General features: G+C 44.3%; 1 protein-coding gene across 2 annotated transcripts in view; it reads left to right on the forward strand.

Annotated features, from left to right (window-relative positions):
* The window catches only part of LOC110500719 (metastasis-associated protein MTA2), a 32,582-nt gene that overhangs the window by 9,281 nt on the left and 11,196 nt on the right, over positions 1-12,105 (forward strand). For both annotated transcript variants that reach the window (XM_021578243.3, XM_021578244.3), the window contains exons 2-6: positions 292-359; positions 3,379-3,472; positions 8,103-8,220; positions 9,595-9,658; positions 11,862-11,979. In XM_021578243.3, coding sequence (XP_021433918.1) covers positions 292-359; positions 3,379-3,472; positions 8,103-8,220; positions 9,595-9,658; positions 11,862-11,979 — 462 coding nt within the window. The remainder of the gene's footprint in view (positions 1-291; positions 360-3,378; positions 3,473-8,102; positions 8,221-9,594; positions 9,659-11,861; positions 11,980-12,105) is intronic.

Genomic DNA, 12,105 nt, shown 5'->3' on the forward strand with positions numbered 1-12,105 from the left:
GTGCAAAGCTATTTGCTCTCCCTACCCAGCACCAGTCGCCATTTTTGCTGGATTGATTTTGCCTGGCCAAAGCCAGCCTGCATGACGTCATTACTGTGGTGGGTAGTGGGTTCCCGTTTTAGTCATATTTAGTAATTGACTGTACAAGGACTCACAGTCCCAAACTCGTCACACAACAAGGGTTTTCCTTTGAACATGTTACAGTAACCGAAGAGGTCAAGTTCAAAGTCCCACACACTGAATTGACATGATACAGATTTGTATGATTTCTACTTTCTCTTTCCCTTTCAGATTACGTGTACTTTGAGAATTCCTCCAGCAACCCTTACCTGATCCGCAGAATAGAAGAGCTCAACAAGGTTGGTGGAATAATCGGTCCTTCACATCTAACCTCTGATTTGGTGCGTTTACATAAAAAAAATCTTGCTGACATTGACAACCCCTTTGTAAAGGTTATCATGTCTGACCTTCTAGCCAGTCTGTCTGTAACCCATTCATTCCCTGGGATGATGCTGGTGGTAACACACACACACACAGACAGACAGTAGTGACAAGATGCTGGTGTAAGAGCCATTACATAACGTGGCTAGCTGTAGCAGTCGTGTAGCGGCGTATGGCACATGCTTGTTTCCCAGTCAAAGGATTAAGCTCATTTATGTAACACTCTTAAATTGAAGGGGTTGTGGCAAACACCACTATGAAAACTCAATCTAATGGAAGTAGATGAGAAGGGGAATAATCTACAGTTGAAGTCTGAAGTTTACATACACCTTTGCCAAATACGTTTAAACTCAGTTTTTCACAATTCCTGACATTTATTCCTAGTAAACATAACCTTTCTCAGGTCAGTTAGGATCACCACTTTATTTTAATAATATGAAATGTCAGAATAATAGTAGAGAGAATGATTTATTTCAGCTTTTATTTATTTCATCACATTCCCAGTGGGTCAGAAGTTTACATACACTCAATTAGTATTTGGTAGCATTGCCTTTAAATTGTTTAACTTGGGTCAAAGGTTTTGGGTAGCTTTCCTCAAGCGTCCCACAATAGGTTGGGTGAATTTTGGCCCATTCCTCCTGACAGAGCTGATGTAACGGAGTCAGGTTTGTAGGCTTCCTTGCTCGCACATGCTTTTTCAGTTCTACGGGATTGAGGTCAGGGCTTTGTGATGGCCACTCCAATACCTTAACTTTGTTGCCATTTTGCCACAACTTTGGAAGTATGCTTGGGGTCATTGTCCATTTGGAAGACCCATTTGCGACTAAGCTTTAACTTCCTGACTGATGTCTGGAGATGCTGCTTCAATACATCCACATAATTGTCCTTCCTCATAATGCCATCTATTTTGTGAAGTGCACCAGTCCCTCCTGCAGGAAAGCACCCCCACAACATGATGCTGCCACCCCGTGCTTCACGGTTGGGATGGTATTCTTCGGCTTGCAAGCCTCCCCCTTTTTCCTCGAAACATAACGATTGTCATTATGGCCAAACGATACTATTTTTGTTTCATCAGAACAGAGGACATTTCTCCAAAAGGTATGATCTTTGTCCCCATGTGCCGTTGCAAACCGTAGTCGGGCTTTTTTATGGTGGTTTTGGAGTAGTGGCTTCTTCCCTGCTGAGCGGCTTTTCAGGATATGTCGATATAGGACTGATTTTACTGTGGATATAGATACTTTTGTACCGGTTCCCTCCAGCATCTTCACAAGGTCCTTTGGTGTTGTTCTGGGATTGATTTGCACTTTCCGCACCAAAGTGTGTTCATCTCTAGGAGACAGAACGCGTCTCCTTCCTGAGCGGTATGACTGCTGCGTGGTCCCATAGTGTTTATACTTGCGTACTATTGTTTGTACAGATGAACGTGGTACCTTCAGGCATTTGGAAATGACTCCCAAGGATGAACCAGACTTGTGGAGGTCTACAATTATTTTTTTAAGTCTTGGCTGACTTCTTTTGATTTTCCCATGATGTCAAGCAAAGAGGCACTGAGTTTGAAGGTAGGCCTTGAAATACATCCACAGGTACACCTCCAATTGACTCAAATGATGTCAATTAGCCTATCAGAAGCTTCTAAAGCCATGATATCATTTTCTGTCAGTCAACTTAGTGTATGTAAACTTCTGACTCACTGGAATTGTGATACAGTGAAATAATCTGTCTGTAAACAATTGTTGGAAAAATTACTTGTGTCATGCAGAAACCGACTTGCCAAAACTATAGTGTGTAAACAAGACATTTGTGTGGTGGTTGAAAAACGAGTTTTAATGACTCCAACCTAAGTGTATGTAAACTTCCGACTTCAACTGTTTATGTAAACGTCTGACTTCAAGTGTGTGTGTACAGTACCAGTCAAAAATGTGGACACCTACTCATTCACGTTTTTTTTTTTCATTTAAAAAATATATTTTCTACATTGTAGAATAATAGTGGAGACAAACTATAACATAACAACATGGAATCATGTAGTAACCCAACAAGTGTTGAAACAAATCAAAGTATATATATTTTATATTTTTCAAAGTTGCCAACCTTTGCCCTGATGACAGCTTTGCAGAATGCTTTTCTAACAGTCTTGAAGGAGTTCCCACATATGCTGAGCACTTGTTGGCTGCTTTTCCTTCACTCTGCGGTCCAACACATCTCAATTGGGTTGAGGTCGGTTGATTGTGGAGGCCAGGTCATCTGATGCAGCACTCCGTCACTTCTTTGCAGCAGTTTGGCCATGAATGCCTGAATCACGTAGTCTCCTCTGAACAGTTGATGTTGAGATGTTACTTGAACTCTGTGAAGCAATTTCTGAGGCTGGTAACTAATTATCTTATCCTCTGCAGCAGAGGTAACTCTGGGTGGCGGTCCTCATGGGAGCCAGTTTCATCATAGTGCTTGATGGTTGTTGCAACTGTTCTTGAAATGTTTCGGATTGACTGACCTTAATGTCTTAAAGTAATGATGGACTGTTGTTTCTCTTTGCTTATTTGAGCTTTACTTGCCATAATATGGACCTAGTGCTATTTGGTAAAAGACCATCTTCTGTATACCACCCCTGCCTTGTCACAACACAACTGATTGGCTCAAACGCATTTAGAAGAACATCAATTCCACAAATTAACTTTGAAGAAGGCACACCTGTTAATTGAAATGCATTACAGGTGACTACCTCATGAAGCTGGTTGAGAGAATGAGAATGTGATTTTATTGCAATTTTTCCACACGTATTGCTCACTACGTTATATGTCTGCTGCAGAGAGACGAGAGCTTGAGATTTGTTTTGATCAGTCATGGAAATAGAAAGACAAATATTCAAGAAAGGCAATTTGGCAAGCTTTGTAAGTGCCGCCCAATAGTAATTGACCGCTCTTGTCACGTCTCTCTCAGACGGCCAATGGGAACGTGGAAGCCAAGGTGGTGTGTCTGTTTCGGAGGAGGGACATCTCGGGCAACCTCAACACTCTGGCCGACAGCAACGCAAGTGAGTACAACCGTCTTTCTACCTGTCTACTTCAGTCTCTCTCTTAGTCTGTCAGAACTCTGTTCCGTCACTGCTTTCTAAAACATACTGCTTGAGAGCGGGCTAACTCTTATCTCTATGCTAAACTAATGCTGTGTAGTCTATGCTCTCTGTAAAGTTATTGAAGAGCAATATTAGTCTAGACGAAACATCCTCTTTCATAAACCAGTTTAATATCTCCATCCAGGATATGAGTACTGTTTTGTGTTCCAATCAGATTGGCGTCTCCCTCTGCACTACCAGCAGGCAATTGGCTCTCTCTCTAAGTAGAGGGATGCTCCGGTTACATCCCAAACGGTACCCTATTCCCTATGTAGTCCACTATTTTTGACCAGATCCTTATGGTTCTTTTAGTGTGCTACTTTTGACCCATCTATGGAATAGGGTACCGTTTGGAACACACCCTCAGTCTCCTGAAGCACAACTGTGTGTGAGAGACTGTGCATAGTGCTGTTCCACTGAAGCTTTTAGTAGGAAGTGGATACTGATATAGGATTCATTTTCTATGGAGAAGGGAAAATTTGTTTTTGTTTCTATCGTGAATCATACTGTACTTGTTTGTTGTAGTAGGACTAATAGTGCCTGGCTATTGGTTTGAGAGTCAGTGTTTAAATCACACACAGTCAAGGGTTTCTCACTGAAGTGACCTGGTGCAGAGAGGTGGCGATGAAGGGGTAGAGAGGAGGGATGGAGAGGTGGAGGTAGAGCGAAGCTGGTGCCGAGGTAGTTAGGTGACGCTAATGACACACCAATGACTGAGAGTTCTCCTTGGATTCTCTCTCTCTCACACACACACACACACATCTCTAACATGGTGGGCTGCATTCAGTGCTCCAGACAAGACACTCCGATCCACACTTCAAAATGGATGCATTATCCATCGACCAGGAATGCACATTTCTAGTAGTAAGTCACTCTGGATAAGAGCTTCTGCTGTGAAGTAAAACTTTGGTCCTGTCTGTGGCTGTTTAGTGACATTAGTCGGTCTAGTAGGAGGCAGGCATGGCCAGGAGGAGCAAGGTGGATGGGTGATCTCCTCTCCTGCCTCTCAGCCCTGGAGCTCTGCTAGCCGTGTGGTTATGTCACCGCGGTGTGTTGGCGTTATCTGGCCCTGTGGCCTGTGTGCTGTGGAGGTATTCCATCCACTCTCCCCTAGAGGTCAGCGGAAAAACAGACAGAGGGCCCTCAAACTGGCTGAAACCAGTCTATGAGCCTGGGAGAGAGGAGGAGGCTGAGGTTGTGTTCCAAATAAACAGCCACAACTGGTCCGGCGTGCCGACCGTGTCCAGTCTAGCCCCAGTCAACCTTCGAGAACTGGTCTGGCCTTGCTGCCTGGTCCGCTCTGGTCTGGCATGCTTTTGTACATACACCCGCTGTTGGCCGTTACGCTGCTCTACGTCTTCGGTCTCCCCCTCCTGCGTTTTGGCTCTGGCGCCCCAAAACAAAAGGCCTGTACTCCAGCCTCCCACTCGGCAGCACGAGCCACTGCTTTGGCACTGTCCTGTTATACAGGACCAGAGCTTCTTTCTCCTCTCCCACCAGACCCCCTCCTGCACCCCACACCCCCTCTCATCTGAGTGCAGCCCCCTGCACCCCTCCCTCTCTGCCTATCCTCCGGCCCAGGCACGCTGCTCAGAACAAAAGGCCCTTGATGTGTCCCACAGGGCTGCGGCACGCAACGGGTTAACTCTGACTTGCCTTGTGTCTTTGTCAGGGAAGAGTGTATGTGAGAGACTGTGTGCAGGGAGAGGGAGAGAGAGCGCGTGCGCTGCTCTGCCCGTTTGTGTGTCCCTCCTGTCTCTGTGTGTGTGTACAGTATGCGTTTCTTTTTTTACGTGTGTGTGTGTGTGTGTGTGGGGGTAGATAATGGGGGGGATGGGCGCCTCAGGTTTGGTGCACAGGGTTTCCCACTTAGTCTGGCAGGGACTCGCCGGACAAGGGAGGGGGGGATGGTGGAGGAGGGGGGGTTGAGGGATGGCAGGAGGGGTTAACAGAAAGGGGTGTGGTCTGAGGTCCCGTCCCCTCTCTCTACCACTGACAGGGTTTCCTTTTGCTGAGTGCAGGGGCGGAGTCCGTGGAGATCGAGAGATAGTCCTGCCCAGTGCTCTCTCCCCGCTCAATTCACCACCCCCGCCACCTCACACACATTACTGACTCACCCTCCTGAAATTTAGGAATGTACAATCTAGTAGTGTAACACAAGGTATAATACAGAACTGTCTTCCGTATGAGGAAAATGAATGTTTCTTTATCAGCATGGACTCATTTTAGCCTGCCAGATCATAAAGGCTATATGCAGTCATTTTTACATTGTAAGGGCATACTAGGTCAGTCCCTAGAATAGACAGGAATAGTTTGTCCTTCCGAGTAGGAAATGATGTTCATGGTCGTATTGGTTACACTTACGCAGTAGGGACGGTACAAGATAAAGTACCAGGGTATACAGTGCGTTCAGTATTCAGACCCCTTCCCTTTTTCCACATTTAGTTACGTTACAGCCTAATGCTAAAATGGATTCAATACATGTTTGTCCTCAGTCAACACAAAATACCCAATAATGACAAAGCGAAAAACAAGTTGTTTATTTTTTTAATTTTTTTGCAGATGTTTAAAAAAGAAATACACCTTATTTAAATAAGTATTCAGACCCTTTGTTATGAGACTCGAAATTGAGCTCAGGTGCATCCTGTTTCCATTGATCATCCTTGAGATGTTCCTACAACTTGACTGGACATTGATTTGGAAAGGCATACACCCGTCTATATAAGGTCCCACAGTTGACAGTGCATGTCAGAGCAAAAACCAAGCCATGAGGTGGAAGGAAGGGTACCAAAACGTTTCTTCAGCATTGAAGGTCCCCAAGAACACAATGGCCTCCATTTGTAATTGAAAGAAGTTTGGAACCACCAAGACTCTTCCTAGACCTGGCCGCCAGGCCAAACTGATCAATCGGGGGAGAAGGGCCTTGTTCAGGTAGGTGACCAAAAACCCGATGACAGAGCTCCAGAAATACCTATGTGGAGATGGGAGAACCTGCCATAAGGACAACCATCTCTGCAGCACTCCACCAATCAGGCCATTATGGTAGAGTGGCCAGACGGAAGCCACTCCTCAGGAAAAGGCACATGACAGCCCGCTTGGAGTTTGCCAAAAGGAACCTAAAGGACTCTGCCAGTGAGAAACAAGATTCTCTGGTCTCTTTGGCCTGGTTGTCAAGTGTCACGTCTGGAGGAAACCTGGCACCATCCCTATGGTGTAGCATGGTGGTGGCAGCATCATGCTGTGTGGATGTTTTTCAGCAGCAGGGACTGGGAGACTGGTCAGGATCGAGGCAAAGATAAACGGAGCAAAGTACATAGAGATCCTTGATGAAAACCTGCTCCAGAGCACTCAGGACCTCAGACTGGGGCGATGGTTCACCTTCCAACAGGACCACGACCCTAAGCACACAGCCAAGACAATGCAGGAGTGGCAAATCTCTGAATGTCCTTGAGTGTCCCAGCCAGAGCCTGGACTTGAACCCAATCGAACATCTCTGAAGAGACCTGAAAATAGCTGTCCAGCGATGCTCCCCAACCAACCTGACAGAGCTTGAGAGGATCTGCAGAGAAGAATAGGAAAAACTCTGCAAATACAGGTGTTCCAAGCTTGTAGCTTCATACTCAAGGCTGTAATTGCTACCAAAAGCTATTTGACAAGGTACTAGGGTCTGTAATGTGTCTGAATATTTATGTAAACGTCATATTTCAGTTGTTTTTTTAAATGAGTAAGTTAGCTAACATTTCTAAAAACCTGTTTTTGCTTTGTCCTAATGGGTTATTGTGTGTAGATTTAAAGTTTAAAAAAAAAAATTGAATCAATTTTAGAATAAGGCTCTAATGTAACAAAATGTGGGGGGTCAAGGGGTGAAAAAGTCAAGGGGTCTGAATGCTTTCCATTTGCACTCTATATATATATATATATATATATATATATATATATATAAAGACAGACATTCTAGCATTTCCAGATTTCTATGAAATGTGACCTATAATTAATTAAATGTAAGTGAAGTAGTTTTCCTTCCATAAAAATGGTAATTAAGTTTGTTAAAAGCAGATTTTCTGTGTTGGAATGGTGTGGGCATACCCCTAATTGGGCATCTCATCCTCCTCAGGAGGATGACATCATCCTCTATGAGGAAATGGCGGCAATTTTTTAAAATTTTTTAAATGGTCTGCTTGAGATACAAATTTGAGGTGGAGTTTTTGAAGTGTGTCCACCCCACCCCATTTTTTCCCTCCAAATTATGCTTGGCCACAAATAGGAGTATAGGATGAGTCAACATATGTCCCCGGAGGCAGCTGTTCGATCCTGTGTTCCGACACTTACTTTCTGAGCTTTATCCCTTTTACTATAATTCATCAAATGTTTATTTCTCAATACAACTTGAAAAAAATATATATATTTAAAAAATATATACAAAGAAAGGTAAAGCGGGATCTTCATAGCCACAATTAGCAAACAGTTGTGTTGATGTGAATTATTAGAGCCCATAGAATTGGAAAATGTGCTTTGTTGCTCATTTTTGTTTTTGTGTGTGTTTTCATAGGAGACTTTGAGGAGGAGTCCAAGCAGCCCACAGTGTCTGAACAGCAGAAACATCAGCTGAAACACAGAGAACTCTTCCTCTCTCGGCAGTTTGAGTCTTTACCAGCCACTCACATAAGGTAATCGAGAGAGAGAGCGTGTGTGTCCTGAGGCGTAGACTCACCACATAGCAGTAGCTGCAAACAAGAGTTCTGCCATTGAACCAGTTCAACCCTGACAGGATATAGTGTCATATGACAGGACTGATATGTCCAGTCCTGACTTCCATCATCAACTCATCCATGACCACTGGCTGCGTCCTCTCTGACTTTAAAATGGCCACAGTTGCGCCCCTTCTCAAGAAACCAACACTCGACCCCTCTGACGTCATAAACTACAGACTGGTATTCCTTTCTTTTCTCTCAAACACTTGAGCATGCTGTCTATGACCAACTCTCGCTATCTCTCTCAGAACGATATTCTTGACCCTAACCAGCTCTCTGTGTCACAGAGGCTCTCCTCACTGCCATAGCAACTCTCTCTCGCTTATGTTCCCATCCTACTGAGTTCTAGCCGATGCCTTCGACACGTGAACTATCGGATCTTCCTCCCCAGCCTCTCAGGCCGTTCCTACCAGGTGACGTGGAGAGGATCTGTGTCTGCACCACATGCTCTTACTACTGGTATCCCCCAGGGCTCAGTTCCAGGCCTTCTTCTCTTTCGACACCAAATCACTCGGCTCTGTCATATCTTCACTGGTCTCTACTATCATCGCTATGCGAATGACAACTCAACTACTCCCCCCCTTCTGACACCCAGGTCGGCCCACCACTTCAAGCTCAACATCAACAAGAATGAGCTGCTCTTCCTCCCAGGGAAGAGTCCTTAAGGTCCTTAGCTCCCGTCTGGACTAGTGCAATTTGTTTTTGGCTGGGTTCGCCACTCGTGCCATCAAACCCCTGCAACTTGTCCTGAACACCGCAGCCCGCCTGGTGTTCTCCCATGTCACCCCACTCCTCCACCCCACTCCACTGGCTTCCAGTCGAAGCTCGTATCCACTACAAGACCATGGTATTGCCTACGGAGCAACTACCATGCCCCTCCCTACCTTTAAGCTATGCTCAAACCCTACACCTCAACCGGAGTACTCTGTTCTGCCACCTCTGGTATTTTGGCCTTCCCACCAAAACGTATCTATGGCCTATTCATGACCATTAAGCCAGCAATGTGTTCAAACTGTCCCTTCGTAACATGAACCATCACAGTTCAGGCTCTTGATCTCAAAATAAGTTGAGGGGTTATAAGTGTAGAAATACTTGAATTGTGTCAAAGTTTTCTTCAATATTTATAACTTGTTCATTTACAGCATTTCCACAGACATGTATTTTGTTTGCCTTATTGGGGAAATATTACAGTAGTTAGGATTGGTGCAGGTCAGTTCAGATGAATAGTTTGCATGGTACCTTCTTGACCTCTGAATGCTCTTCCCCGGTCACCCCTCTCTCTCTCCCCAGGGGGAAATGTAACGTTACACTCCTCAACGAAACAGACGTCCTCGCCGGCTACCTGGAGAAAGAGGTGAGCTTCACTTTTTTTACAATGATGCAAACTGGACACTTAAGGACTTATTCCAAAATATTTGCAAATATATTTGTATTACTCTTTGCGCAAGGACTGTAAAACACAAGGAGAAATTAGTACTGTATGTACTGAAGCATTGAGTGAAAATCCGGGATGGGTAACTGATGCAACTCAATAGATCAGGGGTCGGCAACCTTTTTTGTGTAGATTGTCAATTCTACAATTTATTCTACCAATTCTAACGATCTGCGTGCCAGTAATGATTTGCATATTTGCATTACAACTAATTGTCTGTATTGAACATCTAATTGCCCAGAAACGGATGAATTCCTTAGCTCGCTAAACAGAGGCACTGTCCATTAGCACCACGGGCTTGATCCTGGAACACAGATTCTCCTGGTGAATGTGATAGTGACAATCTGATCTAAAATCAGCTCTGTGAATCCTTTGTTTCCCCACCATAGCGGGGCCATCGTCAGTTGTAATAGCCAATAGCTCTCTCTCCTAAAAATGACCTGCGATGGCTAATGCCACATATTTCCCTTGAGTAGTATAGTGCATGGGTTTTATACCTGCTCTGAGTCACAGTATCATGGAATGTCATTCACATCCACACTCATCAAGAGCCACACAGGTGCATCTTTTAACGCTACAGCTTGCTGCTCCTTTACATTTTCAACCATCTCAGTAACACGCCTTTTCAACAGTTCTGGCAGACACAAGCGTGCCTTTTATCTTTGAGATGATTGTCTTTGTTAGGCAATCCATTAAATAAAGCCTGCGAACTACTGAGGGAAGCCTCCTTGATATATTCCCCATTTAGTAAATGGTTTTCCATGTTTAGGAATGCACTGCTCAACTCTGTATCTCCCCTCTGTAGCTTGATTTTTGACTGCATGTAGATGTGTAAGCACACTGCTTTGCTTTTCATACCTGGACATGGCCCTCTTGATTCCTTCATTATTGTCCGCCTCACCCTGAAGTTTTTCTCATGTCTCGTTTCAAAATGACGCCCTACACTTGATGTCCGACAAACCAAAGTTTTACGAGTCCACACTCCTTTGTCCAAGTGGCAATACATGAGTGGACATCTGCCGTATTTTCCTTTGGACATTTTGTGTCCTGAACGTTTTTAAATAACAAAAGAAGGCTTGCTAGCTGCTTGGCATGTGAAAACGAATCTCATCTTCAGTGTTGCCTTGGTTTTGAATTTGGCGGGAGAGGCGAGGTGGGTCGTCTTGCACAGAACTAATAATATGAAAATCTTGAAAGCCCATTGGCTAATCAGGGTTGACCTACCTTGGGAACTACAACATTGCAGTGAATCCCAATGTAATTTTGAAACCAATGCCTGCAATTTCAATTATTTTCTCCAGTTTATACCAAATAACCTATTGCCAAAAATAAGTGAGATAATAAATGTCAAACCAAGGCTTAGCACACCACGCAAAAAAATGTATTACACTTTTTTTATTTTTTGGGTGGGTGGATTGCCAAGCCTTGGCTTGACGTTGCCGACCCCTACAATAGATATTAGCCAATATGCAAAGTAACACTTGTTAGGTAGCTAAGATAGGCTAAATATGACTAAACTGGAAAGTACATTTCCTGAAGAACGTTTGTGGGCTTGCTTCAGCTCAATAAAGATATTTGTGGCCACTCCATAGCCATTTAATCTTTTGATATATTGTAAGAGCAAGTTATTTCAAAAGGCATAACAGGTGTTCACCTTCCGGGGGGGGGGGGTGGGGGGGTTCAGTGCCTTGCACAACGGCATCAGATGGTACATGGGATCAGAGAGCAGTGCCCATACCACATTATGCATGCTTTTTCTATACGTGTATAGAGATGCCGGCTATTGTTGATCATGAAAATTTGGTTAGAAGTCATGGAAAAAGTAATGAAATTTGATCTTTCAAAATGTATATGAAACCTGGCTAGAGTAACTTCCCGAATGTATTTATTTTTAAATTAAAGTTAGCTGACATGGGCTAATTGAGTAACTGTCAGTGTCTGACAAAAGAGCAACTGTTGATGCGCACAACCGTATGTTTTGCTATTCTAAATCTCAACAGTAAGTTAAGAGTTATATTACTTAGTTTCTGAGTGGAAATTGGTCAGAAGGGGGGCTGTCTGCCAGTTGCCCATCCCCGATTTAAATTCTCTAACCCCATCCTTCCATCTGTTTTCTGTGCTCCAGGAGTGTTTCTTCTACTCGCTGGTGTTTGACCCGGTCCAGAAGACCCTGCTGGCGGACCAAGGAGAGATTCGGGTGGGCTCCAAGTACCAGGCCGAGATCCCCGACAAGTTAGCCGAAGGTCTGTGTCTGTCTGTGTGTAGAAGGGGGGGGTGTTTGGGTGGCTGAACTCTGACCTTTTACACCGGCCTATCAGGTTGCATCCTATTATAGTGATCATAGTGCTGTCAGACTAAACCCACATTTA

Source organism: Oncorhynchus mykiss, chromosome 21 (assembly GCF_057628025.1).
Source record: "Oncorhynchus mykiss isolate SJ-2025 chromosome 21, ASM5762802v1, whole genome shotgun sequence".
Lineage (NCBI taxonomy): Eukaryota > Metazoa > Chordata > Actinopteri > Salmoniformes > Salmonidae > Oncorhynchus > Oncorhynchus mykiss.